At 35.1% G+C, this 21,147-nt stretch overlaps 2 protein-coding genes across 4 annotated transcripts in view; one reads left to right on the top strand and one right to left on the bottom strand.

Annotated features, from left to right (window-relative positions):
* Rundc3b (RUN domain containing 3B) overlaps positions 1 to 21,147 on the top strand; it is a 114,042-nt gene that overhangs the window by 13,477 nt on the left and 79,418 nt on the right. For both annotated transcript variants that reach the window (XM_021190719.2, XM_021190718.2), the window contains exon 2: positions 3,646 to 3,761. In XM_021190719.2, coding sequence (XP_021046378.1) covers positions 3,646 to 3,761 — 116 coding nt within the window. The remainder of the gene's footprint in view (positions 1 to 3,645; positions 3,762 to 21,147) is intronic.
* Positions 1 to 21,147, bottom strand: part of Abcb1 (ATP binding cassette subfamily B member 1) — a 151,181-nt gene that overhangs the window by 111,380 nt on the left and 18,654 nt on the right. For both annotated transcript variants that reach the window (XM_029534937.1, XM_021190179.2), the window contains exon 2: positions 2,331 to 2,375. The gene's annotated coding sequence lies outside the window, so the exon portion shown is untranslated. The remainder of the gene's footprint in view (positions 1 to 2,330; positions 2,376 to 21,147) is intronic.

Raw genomic sequence — 21,147 nt, 5'->3', positions numbered from 1 at the left:
AATCGCCCTTTCTAACTCTGTGAAGAATTGGGTTGGAATTTTGATGGGGATTGCATTGCATCTGTAGATTGCTTTCTGTTTTCTATGGTTTCCTGTACTGCCTAAATTTGGCTATCCTGGAGTTTGCTCTGTAGACCAGGCTGGCCTCAAACTCAAAGACCCGTCTGCCTCTGCTTCTTTCTGAGTGCTGGGATTAAAAGCATGTGTCACGATGCCTAGCTATAAACTTCTTTTAAATTCTTTTTCACAAGTTGAAACCTTGGCTGGGTGCAATCTTTCCCTGAAGTCACTACTTTCTTTATTCTTTTTAGCATCAGGCTTTTCTTTAAAATTTATCTCCTTGAGCACTGAATTTAGCTCAGTTTCTTCCTGATGCTCCTTTTGTCCTAAACTGTACATTTGTGTTTTTCTTGCTCAACTTGTTCATTTCCATAAGAGATCTTCGTAAGAGTAGCCACGAATAGCCACAGGACAGACAATACTAGGGTGTTTTGAAATCTCCTCCTCCTAAGCCATTAATCCAAAAACCCTTCAATTTAGTCCTAGGCATATTTTTTGGACAAGGGCAGAACGTACCCATACTCTTCACCAAAATAACCCAAGAACAGTTTCCAGACCACTTATTAATATTCTTCTCCTTTGAAACCTCTTGAGCTGAGCAAAAACCTATCCAAATGGATACATGGAAACACAAGAAATATAAAAAGAGGTAACAAGATTACTCTAGTAATTTATAGCTCTTCAAGAATTGAATCTAAACCTATAGAAATGAAAAACTGACAAAGAACTCAAAAGTCTGATTTAAAATAATCAATTATTTCAAAGATTTATATAATCAGATGAATAAAAGAAGTCAATTCAGAACTTTCATGAGAATGTCAGCAACTAAGATGAGAAATATAATACTGTAAATGCTAAAGATGAGAAGATAGTTGGAATATTTATGTATCTGTGCTATAATAAAAGCTATTTAAAAACCTGCAGTAGAAGACTGGAGATGGGTGGGCAGGGGAGCAGGGTGGGGGGAGGGTATAGGGGACATTCGGGATAGCATTTGAAATGTAAATGAAGAAAATATCTAATAAAATAAGTTTAAATTTTTTTTTTTAAAAAGAAGACGACTGGAGAGATTGCTAACTGGTTAAGAGCATTGCTGTTCTTAGAGAGGACCTAGGTTTGATCGCTACCCAGCACCCACATTTGGTTAACAATTGTCTGTCACTTCAGGTTCAAGGTGTACTCTTCTGACCTTCTCAAGTACTAGGGTTACATGCAAGGCATATTCATATTTGCAGGCAAATATTCAGGCACATAAAACAAAAATAAATGTTCAAAATCAGAAAATGGTTAAATTTAGTATGTGCAGTATAGTCTGCATATCTCTGCTTAAGAGATACATTGAAAGTTTTTGAATTTAATTTTTTGGTAGATTGATACACATGCAATGGCTGAGGAATCTTAAATTATTGCTTGAAAAGGAAAGCAAATTTCTGATTTCTTTTAAAAATGTCTGGTATAAAATATAAAAAAGAAAAATTAATCCCATTTGAACAAATATCTTCGGTATCATGTTTATTATTACTTGTACTTAGTGTTTTACATTTGCTGTGATTTATATCTTATTGTTGTGTATGTGCACATGATTATAGGGGTATCGTGTGCATATGTGTATTATATATGGAGACCAGAGATTCAAGTCGTGTTTCTCCTATTGCTCTCCTTTTTTTTTTTTAATTTATTAAAAACAAATTCTCTCATAGAACCTGGAGCTTAACAGTTACCAAACTGTCTGTCCAGCAAGCACTTAGGGTCTTCTTGTCTGTCTCCTAGCACTGACTGACATACAGCCATGCACTACCATGCCCAGGCTTCATATGTGCATGGGACTCAGGTTTTCATGCTTCTGTGCATTTTATCCACCAAGCCATCTCTCAACTCTTCTATCATCTTTCTTGACGGCCATTTCCTTGTTGATTATTTGAAGATGGAAATTATTTTTTCAAGAGAGGATTTAGTTACTGTGTTTGTATGGAATCCAGTAAATTTGCTATGAAATATGAGAAGAAATAACTCTTATCTTTGAATTTGTACATTCTTTATTAATAGTGTCAGTCTCAGGCTAATGATATAGCTCACATGGTGAAGGTACTTGCTGCCTGGAAAGAAATAAGGAAAGCTGACCACACTGTCAAAGAAGAAACTAAATCCTAATCCAGCTTCCTGGTGAAATATACCTTGTTATAATTATTTGAAAATATGTTCAGTTTGCTTCACAGTGTGCATCACTGTTTCAATGACATACATTTCTAAAGCAGTAGTTTTTCTCTTACCTTGAAGAATGTGCTTACAGAGTCAGCCTTCTTACTCCATTCCTCCTAAGAAAAATTAGAGAAAAACATTTAGAAATTTTCTTCTCAAGTCAACAATAGGGGTAGTGGGTATTTTTTTTTCCATTTTAGAAACCTTTCGATTTAATTCACCTGAGGAAGAACATAGAATTTATGACATTAGTTTTATTTTATATGTATACATGTTTTGCCTTCACATGTGTATGTGCACTACATGTTCTGGAGGTACTCTTTATGTTAAACTCACAAATCAGATAGTCACAGGCTTAGATTTGCATATGAGGGAGAGCAAACAGTTTGTGTCTTTTTGGTTCTGGGTAACCTCACTTGGTACAATTTTTTTCCAGTTTCATCTATTTGCCTTTAAATTTCATTATTCTTTATAGCTGAATACAATAATATGCTTATCCAAGGAATAATGGGCCATTGAGCAAATCCCTAGTGCCAGGTCTGAGGTACCAAGCCTTTGCTATCTATTTATTTTCTTACCCGAACTAGTTGATAAGACCTTAATGCTGAAGGTATCACCTACAAGATGCAAGATTTAGAGACATTAACCTGGAAGCTCCCTGCTGCCTAGTTCTCATAGTACTGAGAGGGGGCACGCAGGCTGCTGGATAAGCAAGGCATCAATGGACTTACCTACCTGTGAACTCAGTGAACTGTGTACCAATTTGCCAGGCAAGAGGTGCCGGGTGTGTAAAGATGGCACAACTGTTTGGGGGGGCGGGCAGCGTAACCAACCTCTCCCAGATTGGATTTGAGGCCAGTTATATGGGAAACAATCCATGCATAGTTTTACAGACCCAGTAAAAAACTTACTACTATTTCTTAGCTAAACTGACTATATCAAACTACCTCCTAAATATATTCACTGACAAAGGGTACTCTCGGCTTTAATTAGACAAGCGTCTCTTAGTAGTAATAAAGGCAAATGCAAAGAAGATGGCTGTTCTCCTGTTTGATGCCTTTTGTGACAGAAGAAACAGTCAAGCTCCCTTGCACCTCTTCTACAAAGATACTAACAGAAGATGCTGCTTAACTTCTGGAAGGCCCAGCTTGCTGATGCTAGGCCTTGCCAGCGATCTAAGAACTTGAAGGACATCAGCATTCAGATGTTAGCAATAACTATGCATGTGGAAGCTTGTTTTCTGTAAAATTTTCAAATTACAGAGCACATTGAATAAACCTGATTTTCAGGATTCTTTTCTAAATATCTTCGCATATTTTCATACTTAAGTGAATGGATTTACTTGCTCTAAAACTAACCATCCTGGTTTTGTTTGTTTGTTTGTAGATTTTCTGTGAAAACCCTTATTGATCGGTCTTGCTTTGAAACAATTGATGATTCATCTCCTGAATTTAACAACTTTGCAGCTGTTCTGGAACAAATTCTAAGTCACCGGCTAAAAGGTAATAACTTTGATGTACTATTTATTTTTCCTAACTAACTCCTTGAAGAAGATAGACTTTACCAATTTGTATCCCCCTTGATCTACTTTTGTTGTCTAATTGCTCTAGCTAGAACTTAAAAGTACTATATTGAAGCCTTGTCTTGTCTTTGATTTTAGTGGGATTCCTTCAAGTATCTCTCCATCTAATTTGATATTGGCTGTTGGTTTGCAGTAAATTGCTTTTGTTATGTTTAGGTATATGCCTTGAATTCCTGGTCTTTCTAATACTTTTAACATGAAGGGGTGTTGTATTTTGTCATGCTTTCTCAGAATCTAATGAGATGATCATGAGATTTTTTTTCTTTGAATTTGTTTTTATACTGGATTACTTTAGTGGATTTTTGTATGTTGAACTAACCTTGCATCCCTGGGATGAAGCCTACTTGAACATGAATGATCATTTTGATATGTTCTTGGATTAAGTTTGCTAGAATTTTATTGAGTATTTTTGCATTGATATTCATAAGCAAATTTGTTCTGAAGTTTCTTTCTTTGTTGGGTCTTTGTGTGGTTTAGGAATCAGAGTAATTGTGACTTCATAGAATAAATTAGGTAATGTTCCTTCGGTTTCTATTTTATGGAATAGTTTGAGGAGTGTTGGTATTAGCTCTTCTTTGAAGGTCTGGTAGAATTTTGCACTAAATCCATCTGGCCCTGGGCTTTTTCTTGGTTGGAAGGTTTTTAATGACTTCTTCTATATCCTTAGGGGTTATGAGACTGTTTAGATAGTTTGTCTGTTCTTGGTTTAACTTTAGTATGTGGAAGGGAGTAGGGAGGCCTGGCGGGGTGGGGGGACATTCTCTTGGAGACATGGGGGAGGAGGAATGGGATGAGGAACTGTGGGAGGGTGGACCAGAACAGGGGCAACAACCGGATTGTAAAACAATAGAAGTAATTAAAACACACACACACACACACACACACACACACACACACACAAGAATCAGTACAGAGTGAAACCTTTTCAGGGAGGAAAATGAAAAATGTATTTTTTTCACTCAATGCATTGTTTTTGAGGGAAGTTTTTCCTGTGACAAACAAGCATAGTTAAAAAAATACTAGTAATTAATGCATATATATTTGGGGATCTGAATATTGCAATTCATTTAATTATACATTTTAAGTATCACAAACATTCTTAAGTTCACAAGACAATGGTTGGGAAATATTAAATATTATATTCAGTGTTCAGTTCTTTTTTATTTCATTTATTTTACATCTGACAGCAGTTTCCCCTCCCTCCTCTTCTCCCCGTACCTCCCTCTTACCCCCCTCCATCTACACCTCCTCCATTTCTCTTCAGCAAAGGACTAGCCTCCCCACCCCAACCCCTACCCCCCAAAATAAACTTTTTGAAAGCTTACGTCTGGAGTGGCTTAGATAGCAATCATGTTACACATTTAAAATAAAAAACTTAAATCTGACTTCATAATGTTTGATCTTTTGTTCTCTGTCATTCAGAATGAATCTGTAATCTCATATTTACACTTATTTCTAGGATACATTTAAATACTTTAAAATAATGATTTTTACTTTTTTCTATACCAGCAAGCATATTTATATCATATATATGAATCTTTTAAAATTTGAAAGTCAGTAGAGTAGCTGCTGGTAACTGTCCTTGCTCAAGTAAATAATATCCACCCATCCACATTCAAGTAGCCCTAATTAAATGCAGTGGCTCACACACAAAACAAAACAAAACCCCAGAACATGAAAGTAGGAGAAAGACTTATGAAGAAGAAAGGAATCAGTGGGAAAGGGATAAAAGGAGGTGGAATATGATCAAAATATATATGTGTGGAACTGTGAAGTATAAGTCATTTTTACTTTAAAGGGTTTATGGGAAGCATTGTCTCTGAACCACATTTTTTTAATATCAAAAGTTAAATTTTAAACCAGGTGAGGTGATGCATGCTTTTAATTCTAGTATTTGGAAGGCAGAGGCAGGAGGATTTCTATGAGTTTGAGGCCAACCTGATCTATATAGTAAATTCCAGGCCTATCTTGGGCTTCATAGTGAGACCCTGTCTCAAAAATAGATATTATATATAATTAATAAAAATCAAGAATTATATAAATCTTAATAACAATTAACAACTTTGTTACATCAATTCTATTATCTACTCTTCAAAAGAAAACTTGTTAACTAGATAGCTTTGCTTTAGCTTTTACTTTTTAAAAACAGTCTTAATAGTATAGTTTTAAGTTTGCAAAAGTAATTTGCTTTGATAGATAACAAGAACTTTCAAGTGTAGTCAGAAAGTTAATTCCATTTTATACTTTTTAATGCTGATAGCATCCAAGTTATGCTAAGCTTCAAATCATTTGAAGAAATAATTGAATTAACATGGGAGGATAAATTCTGGACTTGTTTATAATTCTGCAATTAAGATTGAGCCCATAAAACCATCAATGTCTTTTCTGTTAAACTCTGTTGTTTCACATGTAAAAAGGGTTAGTGCTTTTCATTTTTGCATTTCTGTATTTCCTCAGTTTTCTGTCAAGAAAATACTTTAATACATTGTGAGCTGGGGAGATGGCTCAGTGATTAAGAGCGCTGATTGCTCTTCCAGAGTTCCTGAGTTCAATTCCTAACAACCACATGGTGGCTCACAACCACCTGCAATAGGGTCTGAGCCCTCTTCTGTTGTGTCTAAAGAAAGCAATGGTGAATACATTAGAAAAAATATTTTAATACAAAGTATGTTTTTATGAAAGCAAAGAATATGAATGTATTTTCAATTATTGTTAGAATTTTTATTTGTGTGGTAATTATATTTTAGTACCAATATTTATGATCAAACAGCACATTAAATAAAATATACCATAATGTATCTTAGTATTCACAAATACTTTATCTTATGAAATTTTCCCTGATTATCATTTATAATATGATTATCTCACAAAATACACTTTAAAAATTATCAGTAGAAAAATCTAAGACCACCTTAAAATTTGCATTTTAAATTGAATGTTAAATAACTGGGCAGACTCACAAATGTAAATGAATTCATTTCATACAACCAATACATATCTTCTAAGTTGTGCCTCAGCAAAATTGGATCATGAATGTTCCAGATAATCAAATTTGTTATTGTCTTTTCTGATAAATACTGTGATGAAACTATACAGTCTAGTTCATTTATCAATATAAACTTTAATAGTAGAAGGAAGGAAGGTCATTGAGCTTGAGGTAAGAGTTCCGTGGTAGAGTGCTTTCCGAGCAGGAGCACGCTCCCAGGTTCACTCTCTAGTGCCACAGAACAACAAGAACAAAAATCCCATGGACATAGTAAGGTATTTCAGGTTTAAGTCAAATGAGATTAATAATTCAAAGCATGCTTTTAAAATAGTTACTATAAATCAACTATGGGGTTGTTAATAGACATGGGTCCTGAAATGATTTTTGGGAAGAAATATTTGAATGTTTCAGGTACCTAGAAACTTCATATAGTCCTATTCTTAATAGTGTAATATAGTAAATTTATTTTACACATCGGAGGCTATATATTTTATTGTACATTGTAAATATTAAAATTTAGTTTTATTTTAAGTTAAAACACCCAATATCAATATAAGTCAATTTAAAAGCATCTAATTTTATCAGATTGTAAGATTTATTTTATCAAGCTACTACTAGTTTTTAAAATAAAGAACATATGGCTTGTACATTAATTTTTTTCCAGAGAAAGATAAATATCACCTTCAGATGTAGTGTAAGCCGTGCTGCCATGGGTAAAGTGAAGAGCTGACTAAATTCTCTACTTTTACTTCATTTTAAAAGACTCATAATTAGAGAAATGGGAGCTTTTACAAACTGACATGAAGCTTATTTGTACAAATAATCCCTTGTTCAAATGATGGCCTTACTTCTTCTAGAATACAGTTGAGAAGGAAAAATTCATCAGAAAATATTAAAAATTGTAAGGCCAGAGTTCTGTTTCTTCAGTACCATTTAAACTGTAGTCATTTTAAGTGTAAATTGAGCTCAATAGCTCCCACGTGTAATCCCAGACCTTCAGGGGCTGAGACAAGAGCACTGTGAAGTTGAAGCCATCCTGAGCTGTATAGTAAGACATCTGGCTTTGTGTCTTCTATTAAAGCCACTGCAGAAGCTGCACACATAAGTATTCTGTTGAAGTCAAGCTTCTAGCCTTATCAGTAATAACTGCATCCTCACCATGCGTTTCTATGTACTGCTGCCGTCAGGACGAGACCATAGGTTGAGAAATAACAATGTTCTAGGCTAATGACAAAGCACTATCAGTATTTTCTTTTCTATCTTTTTCTTTTCTCCTTGTCTTTTTCTTCTTTCTTCCCTTTCCCTTGTTTTTGGCTTATCTGTCTGTCTGTCTTACTTTTGGGGGGCAGGGGAAGACAGAAACTCTATATAGCCCTACTGTCCTGGAACTCACTTTATTGACCAAGCTGGACTTCCCACTCACAGGCATCAATTTCCTTCTGCCTCCCAAGTGCTGGGATTCAAAGGTGTGCACCACCACACCCAGCCCACTCACACCCTTTTGTTTTAACCATCTGATCTCTGGGAAACTAGGAAGGCAGCTCATCAAATTTTTGGATAGTTCAAGTAGTTAGAAAATTCTTATGTTTATGAGGCCAGCAAGATGGCTCAGGGGGCAAAGTGTTTGCAACCAAGCATGATGATTGAAATTCGATTCCAGTCTCTCACATGGTAGAAGGAGAGAACCTACTTCCACAAGTTGTCCTCTGATCTCTACACATGTGGTATGACACCCACATGTGCACGTGAATGCATGCACACCCACAGCCCCCACACTATGTGAACAAACTAAATATAATTTTACAAATTAAAAAGAAAATTCTTATGTATTCTAAGGCAACATATCTCATTGTTCTTTGACTTTTTCTGCTAAACTTTCAAATGTAAGATTAATAACTACTACACGATTACTATTATAAGAGGCTTTCTCTTCTTCTGACTCACAGGTAGATAGCGTCTTTAGTCCCTTCAGTTATCTGTAACAAGTGCTGACAAAGATGTATAGAAAAAGAAATATATTTACTGCATTGGTGAGAATATAGGTTAGTAAAACTATTATAGAAAACACTGTGAGGGTCTGAAAACAATTAACAATAGAATTTATGATGAAGTAATCCTATTGTTGGGTGTATATCCAAAAGCAATAGGATAATAATGTCAAGAAAATCTCTTTGTGCTCATGTTATTTGCTGCGGTGTTCACATTGTCCAAGGTATAGAATCAATTTAAGTATTTTTCTACAGATAGATAAATTGTATTCTATGTACTCAATATAATAATATTCATCTTTAAAGAAATAGGAAATCCTGCCATTAGCAGCAACATTGGTGAACCTGGAGAACATCATTGTAACTGCAAAGTAAAATAATTTAGTCACAGAAAGGCAAATGCTGCAGGATCTGAAGACCTCTTCTGAACCCTGTGATCTGAGAAACAGATAGACTGCAGTGGACACTGGGGTCAGCAGTTAGGTTGTGATAGGGTTCCCTCTCCCAGCTCTGCATCTATGTCCACATTCCACCTCACAAAACCATGGCAAGCTGCTTCTGTTACTTACCACATTCTGAGAGAGAAACTAAACACTGCCAAGCATTGTTGGTGGTATAAAATACTATATAGACTCTCTAGGAAAAAAATCTGTGAATTTTGTATTAAGATAAATAAACTTTTATTTCCCTGAAATCCTGGAACTTTACTCGAAAGACATGAAAACCTGTATTTTTATAAAAATCTGTTTAGAGCAGCTTTATTTATACTTGTAAAAAAAAAAAAAAAAAAAAAAAAACGGAGGCGCTGGGCGGTGGTGGCGCACGGCTTTAATCCCAGCACTTGGGTAGAGGCAGGCGGATTTCTGAGTTCGAGGCCAGCCTGGTCTACAAAGTGAGTTCCAGGACAGCTAGGGCTATACAGAGAAACCCTGTCTCAAAAAAACAAAACAAAACAAAAAACAAACAAACAAAAAAAACCAGAGGCAGCTCAGATATTTTCCACATGATAAATGGATAGCTATCATATACAATGAAAAAAAAACTCAGCAATAGAAAATATATTTTTACTTACAACATGTATGAACATCAAATGAATGATAAATATGTGTAGCAAAATTATGAAAACTTAAATAGTATATGAATCACTTTTATAACATTTTGCAGTGCTAAACTCTATTGTCCAAGACTAGATCACTGGTTACTAGGGATTACAGGTTGGCAGGTTGACAACATAGTATCACTATGTTAGAGGGTTTTGGTGGTAGAATTGGTATGAGTCTTTTGTTTCTAGTATGTGTCACCTGTGTTCCCAAATTTGATACAAATATCTAGGAACAATGAATTTTTAAAAAAATAAGTTTATAATTCCCTCATGGGTAAGATCCTGCATTTTCATTATAATACATGAAATTAAAACTCCTTGATCCCCAGTACTTTAGAAGGCTGGCTAGTTTGTCAGAGTTGTAGTAAGTCCCAAGAACTGTTCTTTGCTGTTACCTCTTCATGTTTTTCTTGGCTAAATGTTCTTGTTTCCTCTACTTTGGAAATGAGTCATAGCTTGAAGTCTCAGTTCTTTCTCTTTGTTACTTGTATGAGCTTTCTGGTTTTTCTTTCCACTTTAAATCCTGCCAATATTGTACACACATTCATGAAATATTCTTTTGTTCCATTTATTCCTGTTATTAAGTAAACTTTTTTTGACACCTGGATTTAAAGAGTATAAAGAAGATAATTTAGCAATGTTGTATAGTTGCGTCATGTTTTTGTAAAAGTAGTACTAATTGTGATATAATGAAAAGGAGTTAGTAATCTCTGCTTAGTTGAGGGAAAGTTTCACATGGGAAAGAGGCATAACAGTGGCTTACAGGAAAACACAGCTTACTTTTTTTTAAATGTGATTTGTAACTTTGTTCATTACCTAGTTAGTAAGTTGGAAAACAAAAAATTATTAGTAAAGCAGTCAAATAGTCTTATAAAATTCAATAGGTGATTTGGTAGTTGAATTTATTAAAGATTATAGAAAATAGTTAAATGGAAAAGGTTCTGCAGCATTCTAAAGAGCTATAACATAGTGCTAGTACACCACATATTAAGGGGGGAAAAAAAGCAAGATGTGACATGTTATTTCTTCTTAATTAATCTGATCATTATTCTTACAAATATTGGGCTTACACACTCACATTCAGTTGAGGTTTTACATTGATCCCAAACGTTTTCTCAGTTGTTCTATGTATCTTTCTTTGTCCTTAAGGTACCACGCTATCCTTAACCTGTTTATCTTTCTGACTGTACCAGGTACATTTCATCATAGACATCATTGCCTGGCTTTTCCTATGTAGGGGACCACATCTCCTAATATGTGAATAGTCAACTCCCAAATTTACTGGAAACTGCTCAGTGAGGCCTACCACTCACGCTATTTAAAAGTGTGAGTCATCTACCCATCTCTTACCATCCCCTTACACTTCTGACATCTTTTTCTCTGTATAATTTTTAAGTCTATCTAATATATTGTCCTTTTTCAGGACTAGTAACATTGTCTCTCTGTTGATGTATTCCAAATATCTTTATCAGTGATGTGGTAGATATTCAGTAAAAATTTGTTGGAAATTTGAACATTTAATGCAGAAGCAATAATCTCTATTCCTCCTACCCTCGATACCATTTGATTTCAGACTCTTAAAAAGAGCTAGAACTCCTGTGCTTTCACAGTACATAATTTCTGTAATCCAACTGAACTGTTCTGGTACCTAAGCTTTGGCTTCAACCTCAAAGTGCTTCCTGACTTAGATGGTAAATAGTCACCTCCCTATGAGGCCGTCTTTTGAAGTGAGTATAAACACTCTTAGAAACAATAAGTAAAGATAAACCTGTCCAGTTGGCTTTTGAGTTTTCTTTGTTTGTTTCTGAAGGCTTTCCAACTTTTGATTCCTGGTTTGCACATAACTGAGACTTGAATTGTTTCTGTAGTAACATGAACAGAAGTTATCCAATAAGAGCCCATAGACCCAGGCAAAAACACGATGCCAGAGATAAGAAACTGCTCCAGTTGCCAGGACTTGGTGTTTAGACAGTGGACAAGGCCACTCAGAGAAATGTCCTTTTAAGTTATGTGCTTGGAAATAAAAGAAAGGCTCAGCAGATTTCTAAGTTAGATATCATAATTAAGTAACTTCTGAACCTTAGGGCTTTATGTTTAAGGCGAAATTAGGTTTAATATCTTTAATCTTACAGAAAATAAAATAGTTATTAATGTGTCTTAGTAAACTTAAGGTTCAATAGTGTAACTATAGATTCTAAACAAACTGTAGAGTAAAAGTAACTAGAAAACCTGAAAATCACTGAACTTCTATCCTGTTCATTTACTATTTTTAATCTCCATTACATTCCTGTGCTTTCTTTCTTCTTCAGTTTAGAGCCCTTGTCTTTTTTTTTTTTATTTATTTCTGATGCTGTTTGAGTAGATACTTCACAGTAAAATTTTACTCTGTTCTATCATATGGACTGCCTGGATTTCCTGATATTTCTGTTAAAAACAAAAGGAGAAAAAGTAAGGGAAAAGGACAAAAGCTTGTCATGATCCTCAGCTTTTTCTGTGTGTGCCTTCAACGTTTGGGGGTACCCATCTCTTCCTTACATCTGTGTCTTCCCATCATTCACCAAAGGGATAAAGCATTCAAATATAAAGTTGCGATAGTAATGAAAATGTCCAGAATTACCACTGTAGCTGCAGATGACAATGTTATATTTATCACCATAATTCATGAAACAAAATGTCCTGTTTTAACCAAAATATGCCTTTCATTTGATTTTAGTATATTTGCAGTTATGTAGCTATCTCTGATGCCTATCTCCAGAACATTTTTATCACCCTAAAAAGAAGCTCCTATTAATTAATTATCAGATGACTTTTCCACCTTTGTACATCCTCTGGAACCTATTAAACTATTGAGACATATATTTAATCTAGAAATTTCTTAAAATATGTGTTTTTATAGTTGGATTTGTATATAATTTCGTTGTCAGCACAATGCTTTCAATTCATGTTATTGTATGTAAGGATTTCATCCTATTTTTGTGATTGGATGGTAGTCCTTTATATTGATATGCTCCCTTTTATGTATCCATTCATTACTTAGTGGACATTTGCATTATTCATATATTTTGTCCTGTAAAATAATGCTTTTAGAAGTATCCATGTACAAGTTTTTGTTTCTGCATGTTCTGTATTCTTATAAATATTATTTTCATTTTAATTTATTTTTGGTAGTATATAATATTTATTGTGTAAACTATCAACAGTAGATTTCTTCTAAGAATTTCCTTTCCAATCTCCCATGCTCAAGGATTGGCAGGATTAATATAGCAAAAAATGGCTATCTTGCCAAAAGCAATCTACAGATTCAATGCAATCCCCATCAAAATTCCAACTCAATTCTTCACTGAGTTAGAAAGGGCAATTTGCAAATTCATCTGGAATAACAAAAACCTAGGTTAGCAAAAACTGTTCTCAATAATAAAAGAACCTCTGGGGGAATCACCATGCCTGACCTCAAGCTGTACTACAGAGCAATTGTGACAAAAACTGCATGGTACTGGTACAGTGACAGACAGGTAGATCAATGGAATAGAACTGAAGACCCAGAAATGAACCCACACACCTGTGGTCACTTTATCTTTGACAAGGGAGCTAAAACTATTCAGTGGAAAAAAGACAGCATTTTCAACAAATGGTGCTGGCATAACTGGCAGTTATCATGTAGAAGAATGTGAATTGATCCATCCTTATCACCTTGTACAAAGCTTAAGTCTAAGTGGATCAAGGAACTCCACATAAAACCAGAGACACTAAAACTTATAGAGGAGAAAGTGGGGAAAAGCCTTGAAGATATGGGCACAGGGGAAATTTTCCTGAACTGCAAGATCGAGAGTTGACAAATGAAACCTCATAAAATTGCAAAGCTTCTGTAAGGCAAAAGACACTGTCAATAAGACAAAAAGGCCACCAACAGATTGGGAAAGGATCTTTACCAATCCTAAATCTGATACAGGACTAATATTCAATATATACAAAGAATTCAAGAAGCTGGACTCTAGAAAATCAAATAACCCCATTAAAAAATGGGGTACAGAGCTAATCAAAAAATTCTCAACTGAGGAATATCAAATGGCTGAGAAGCACCTGAAAAAATGTTCAACATCCTTAATCATCAGGGAAATGCAAATCAAAACAACCCTGAGATTCCACCTCACACCAGTCAGAATGGCTAAGATCAAAAATTCAGGTGACAGCAGATGCTGGCAAGGATGTGGAGAAAGAGGAACACTTCTCCATTGCTGGTGGGATTGCAAGCTGGTACAACCACTCTGGAAATCAGTTTGGCGGTTCCTCAGAAAATTGGACATAGTACTACCAGAAGATCTAGCAATACCTCTCCTGGGCATATACCCAGATGTTCCAACTTGTAATAAGGACACATGCTCCACTTTGTTCATAGCAGCCTTATTTATAATAGCCAGAAGCTGGAAAGAACCCAGATGTCCCTCAACAGAGGAATGGATAGAGAAAATGTGGTACATTTACACAATGGAGTACTACTCAGCTTTTAAAAACAGTGAATTTATGAAATTCTTAGGCAAATGGATGGATCAGGAGGATATCATCCTGAGTGAGGTAACCCAGTCACAAAAGAACACACATGATATGCACTCACTGATAAGCAGATATTAGCCCAGAAACTTAGAATATCCAAGATACAATTTACAAAACACATGAAACTCAAGAAGAAGGAATACCAAAGTGTGGATACTTCGTTCCTTTTTAGAATGGGGAACAAAATACCCATGGAAGGAGTTACAGAGATAAAGTTCGGAGCTGAAATGGAAGGAAGGATCATCCAGAGACTGCCCCACCCAGGGATCCATCCCATAAACAACCACCAAACCCAGACACTATTGCATATGCCAGAAAGATTTTGCTGACAGGACCCTGATATAGCTATCTCTTGTGAGGCTATGCCAGTGCCTGGCAAACACTGAAGTGGATGCTCACAGTCATCTATTGGATGGAACACCGGGCCCCCAATGAAGGAGCTAGAGAAAGTACCCAAGGAGCTAAAGGGGTCTGCAGCTCTATAGGAGGAACAATATGAACTAACCAGTACCCCCAGAGCTTGTGTCTCTAGTTGCATATGTAGCAGAGGATGGCCTAGTCGGCCATCAATGGGAGGAGGAGCCCTTGGTCTTGCGAAGATCATATGCCCCAGTACAGGGGAATGCCAGGGCCAGGAAGAGGGAGTGGGTGGGTTGGGGAGCAGAGTGGTGGGAGGGTATAGGGGACTTTCAGTATAGCATTTGAAATGTAAATGAAGAAAATATCTAATAAAAATCTTTGAAAAAAAGTAATTTCTTTCCAGGGATATAATATGTGTTAGTTAAATTTATTTTTAACATAATATTTTATTTTCTTTAAAGATATTTTCTATTAACAGTAGCTAATAAATTGTTGGATGTGCTTATTAAAAGCAAAGAGTTTATAAAATTTGAATTTTATATCTTGTTAAATTGGCTACCACAAAGGCTTTTACCAACAATGTGTATATAATTACTATTTTCTGATATCTCATTTCATTGGTGCTAATATATAACTTTTTATTTGTTGGTGAAAATATATAGCATTGAAAGTCTAAAATTCTAAAAGAGCCCCTGAATATTAAGCACTTGCTTTTGCTTAGATCATGTGATAGTAATAGTACTGTTAGTGTATGGGGGGAAGAAAAAACTATATCTCAAATATTTGTATTTGTTAAGAAATAGAGATAAATGGCCTTCATATTTACATCTAGATCAACGAGTCATTTTGATCTTAAATTTGAAATTTACTTATTTGCAGAGTTTTTAAAAAATGTTTTTAATCTTAAAACCCTGGAGACTTTTTCAAGTTTATTTTATAGGAATACTACTTTGAAAATCCCAACAAAACACAGAATTCAAAGTATAGGTGTATTCTACCACATAATTCAACTTAAGGGGTTTTATCATTAATTGATGGTATCCAGTAGTACTTCATGTTCATATATATTTAATTGTAGCCTTTTGATTTTTCACCAGAAAAACTGGAAATTTCCAGCTTAATTTGTAAATTACTTGCATAAGTAATCTGAGGCTTTTTAATCATCAAAAAGTCATATTTGATATGCCTACAAATTTTATTATATAAACTTATTAACAGTTTTGTTAATAAGTTTTGTCAATAATTTATTGCTTTAACATTTCCTCTTATAATAAACATTTATATTTTGTAGAACACAGAAGATCGTAAAATTTAGGAGACTTCATATTTGGAGTGTGTCATAATCTCAATTCTATATTTTTCTAATTTTCTAATTTTAGTGAGGTGCTTTTCCTTTTTTTGTTTTTTATCTAAATTATTTATTATTGTTATTGTTATTATTATTATTATTATTTTCTTTATTTACATTTCAAATGCTATCCTGAAAGTTCCCTATACCCCCCCCCACCCCTGCTCCCCTACCCACTTATTCCCACTACTTGGCCCTGACCTTCCCCTGTGCTGGGTCATATAAAGTTTGCAAGACCAAGGGGGTGAGGTGCTTTTCTTAAATTGTTTGTAAATTTGTGCTAATTTTACCCATCTCCCTTTAAAAATAGAAACTAACTGCAAGATACTCTATCAGCAGACTAGTGCTAATTTCCTGCTGTAATCTATAACCATTCTGATACCATAATATTTGGAGTGGAATAAATAGTTTGGAACATTTATTGTATTTGCATATATACTTTACTTTTCCTTTAAATGTTGCTTTTTTTGATGCCTTACCTCAAACTGAAATAACTGTATATTCAATTATATTTGATATAATTTAGAATTGTTTTGTTCATATTCTTATTCATAAATTTAAATACTTTAACTTTATGGAAAGTATTAATTTCTATTCATTGACAGTTGAATTTTATACATTTATTTATCTAGTTGTTATTGTTTATATAGTATAATCTCTTTTTATTAAAATTATATATTTATTTTTTAAAGAAATTTTGATTTAATAACTTAAAGAACATTTGAATAATTTAAGTGTTCCCAATTTTTAAATTGTTGGGTCCACAAACACTTCTTCTCACAGCAATCTACTTATAAATAGCATTTTCTTTAATTATTTTGTGTGTGTGTATCTTATTTGCTTTATATATTTTCTAAGATTTATTTTTTAATTAGATGTTTTCTTCATTTACATTTCAAATGCTATCCCCTTTCCTAGTTTCCTCTCAGAAAATCCCCTATATCCCCCCCACACACTCTGCTCCCCAACCCACCCACTCCCACTTCCTGGCCCTGGCATTCCCCTGTACTGGGACCCTATACTTGGGCAAGACCAAGGGCCTCTCCTCCCACTAATGGCCAGCTAGGCCATCCTCTGCTACATATGCAGATAGAGACACGTTGCTTTATAAATTTTTTATTAGATATTTTCTTCATTTACATTTCAAGTGCTATCCCGAAAGTCCCCTATACCCTCTCCCCGCTCTGCTCCCCAACCCACCCACTCCCACCTCCTGACCCTGGCATTCCNCTGTACTGGGGGATATAATCTTCGCAAGACCAAGGGCCTCTCCTCCCAATGATGGCTGAGTAGACCATCCTCTGCTACATATGCAGCTAGAAACACATGCTCTCAGGGGTACTGGTTAGTTCCTCCTATAGGGTTGCAGACCCCTTTAGCTCTGATATAGCTGTCTCTTGTGAGGCTATGCCAGTGCCTGGCAAATACACAGAAGTGGATGCTCTCAGTTGTCTATTGGATGGAACACAGGGCCCCCAATGGAGGAGTTACAGAAAGTACCCAAGTAGCTTTATATCTTTAATGTAGTATCTCACTATGTATTCCTGACTAGCCAGACTGTGTAAGCCAGGTGACCTTAGACTCACAAAGTCCTTCTTGCCTCTGCCTAGGGAGTGCTGGGATTAAAGATATGCTCTGTTGCTGCCTTGCATTTTTTTGTTTGTTTGGTTGTTTTTTGTTTGTTTGCTTTTTGGGTTTTGGGTTTTTTGTTGTTGTTTTGTTTTGTTTTGTTTTGTTTTTTGAAGACAGGATTCTTCTCCATAGCCCATGCTGACCTTGAATTTGCTAAATAGCCTAGGCTTTTCTCACACTCACAGTCCCTCTGCAACTAGTTATGACTCATCACATCCAACTTATTAATAGCATTTTAAAGCAGCCTTCTAGAAGTTGAAGAAAAGTTGTATATAATACATTTTAAGATCACAACCTATGAAATGATGGAAATGACAGCATAGAAAAGCATTGCTTTATTTTTAGCTAAATTGCAGTATGAGCTCTCACGCAACTGCCATTCCCAGAGGACTCTTGGTGGATAATCAGGCTCTCCTGCCTCTTTCCTGCCACCTCTCTCAGCTGTTTCTTCTATCCCATTTCATTCCTTTGTGATACCTGATTATCCTCAGAAATTGTTTCTATCAGAAACACTCAGTGGCCATATTAGCTAGGGACAAGTTAGGAAACTTTTACTGTCCTTCCTGTCATTATTCTGGTCTCTCCAGAGTTATTCCTCATCTTACTGCAGCCTTCCAGAAAGAGCTCCTCTTCACAGCTCTCCTTCATTTCCTGAGAACTCAGTTTCTGTATGGACCCAGGTACCCCCTAGTTCTTTCCTACCATCTCTTCCAACCTTTCTTTTTAAGTACAATGTCATTGCTTTGTTAATACTTGCCAATGTATAGAAACATTCTCCACTAAGGATTTCTAGATCCCTAAGGATTCTCCAGTTGCCTAGATAGTAGCACATGAATACTGAAGATAATATGCCTCCTCTAGAAGCCAACAACCTTACTGCAATAGGTCCTATGAAAAAAAATTAGTCTGTACTCAGGATAAAGATCTCAAAATAGCAATTACGAATTTGTTCAAGTACCTTAAAGAGGACATGAATAAATGTCTTAATGAAGACTAATAAAACACAGTTGAATGAAGTAATGAAAATACTTCAAGACATTTAACAAATAGAAGCACTAAAGAAAACCCAAATTGAAATAAAACTAAAAATTAAAAATATTGGATGTCAAATAAAAAAAAAAACCCTCAGAGTTAATAAGCCTCACCAACAAGTTAAAAGATATGGAAGAGAGAATTTTAGGTCTTAAAGACAAGATAGACATAGATAGCTCAGTCAGGGATATTGAATATAGAAAATGCAGGCACAAAACGTGCAGGAAATCTGGGATATTATAAAAAGACCAAACCAACAAATAGTAGAGATAGATGAGGAAGAAGAAACAGAAAAGGCACAGAAAAGACTTTTAACAAAATTACAGTATAAAATTGCCTCAATCCAAAGCTGCCCATCAAGCTGCTCAGTCTTCAGAGGCAGGTGGATCTCTTGAGTTCAAAACCAACCTGGTCTACAGAGCAAATTCCAGGAAGCCAAGGCTACACACAGAAACCTCTCAAAAAACCATAAACAAACAAAATGTCGTTCAAGGTAGAAGAAGCATACAGAACACCAAATAGACAGGACCAGAAAAGAAATTCCTTGCAGCATATGATAATCAATAAAATATGGCAAACCAAGTTCAAGACGCCATCAAAAAGATCATCCACCATGATCAAGTTGACTTCACCCCAGAGATGCAGGAATTGTTCAACATCAGTCAATGTAATCCACCATATAAACAAGCTAAAAGGCAAAACACATGATCATCTCACTAGATGGCGTTTACAAAACCCAGCACCCCTTTATGATAAAATATTTGGACAGACTAGGGATACAAATGACTTCAGCATAATGAAGCCAATTAAGAACAAGCCTACAGTCAGCAACATCTTAAGCAGTGAGAAACACAAAGCATTTCAACTGAAATTAGGCTATTCACTCTATCCATATCTATTCGGTATAGTATTAGAAGTCTTGGCTAGCACAGTCAGACTACTGAAAAAATCAAGGGGTACAAATAGGAAATGAAGAAGACAGAGTATCTTTATTTCTAATTGATAAGCTTTTATACATGAAGGCTCTTAAAAACTTCACCAGGAAACTTCTACAGTTGATAAACATTTTCAACAAAAATAACAAGATACAAAAAAAATGTAGCTTTTATACACACATGTGCACACACACACACACACACACACTTATGACAAACATATTGAGAAAGAAGACAGGGAAATATTACCATTAACAATAGCAACAACAACAAGTAATCTTAGAATAACTCTAATCAAGCAAGTGATATATTTACATAGTAAAACTTTTAAGATAATGAAGAAAGAAATTACAGAAGACACCAGAATATGTAACAATCTTTCTGATTTCAGGTTGAATTACAGTAATGAAACAGCATGCTATTGGCATAAAAACAGACATGTTGACCAATGGAATTGAACTGAAGATCAACTGAAGATGGGAGTCTACATAACCTATAGACACCTGTTTTTTGATAAGCCAAAAATACACACTGGAGAAAAGTCACCATCTTCAACAAATTGTGCTGGCCAAACTGTATGTGGAAGAATGCAAATCTGTCTGTATCACACTGAACAAAACTCCAAGAGGATGAAGAACGTCAACATAAGACCAGATATTCTGAATCTAATAAAAGAGGACACTGATAGCATAGGCACTAAAGTGAACAATCAATAAATGGGACTTCATGTAGCTGAAAATCTTTTATATGTCAAAAGACACATTAAGAACACATTATGAAGAGAGAGAGAGAGAGAGAGAGAGAGAGAGAGAGAGAGAGAGAGATTAGTATTTAACATATATAAAGGATTAGAAAACTTGAACATCAAGAAATCAGATGATCCGATTTAAAAACAGGTTATAGAACTAAGCAAAGTCCTCAAAACAGGAAACACAAATGACTGAAAAACAGTTAAAGAAATGTTCAACATCCTTAGTTATCAGGGAAATGCAAATTAAAACTACTTTGTGATTTCATCTTATATCAGTCAGAATTGCTAAGATCTATAAAACAATTGAGAGTGAGTATAAGCTAGAGAAGACATGGAGAATAGAAAACAGTCATTGTTGGTGAGAATGCAAACTTTTTTTTTTTTTTCAGATTATTGAAAGTTAAAATTTATTAAGCCATCATGTGCCAAATACTCAGGTTCAAATTAATTTCAAAATATATACAGGCATGTAATGAACTTAAAAATGAGAAAACTGGATTGGAAATTGCAGAGCTACAAGTGACTGATGGAACTGAACTGAAAATCAAGGTCATCTATTACAAACTATTTCCCCTCGGTGCCCAACATTCAACTGATTCAGATTTAGACCTTTAAAGAGCA

This window comes from Mus pahari, chromosome 2, assembly GCF_900095145.1.
Source record: "Mus pahari chromosome 2, PAHARI_EIJ_v1.1, whole genome shotgun sequence".
In the NCBI taxonomy this organism is placed as follows: Eukaryota; Metazoa; Chordata; class Mammalia; order Rodentia; family Muridae; genus Mus; species Mus pahari.
Note: the sequence above shows the minus strand (reverse complement) of the source record. Positions and strands in the feature narration are given on the sequence as shown.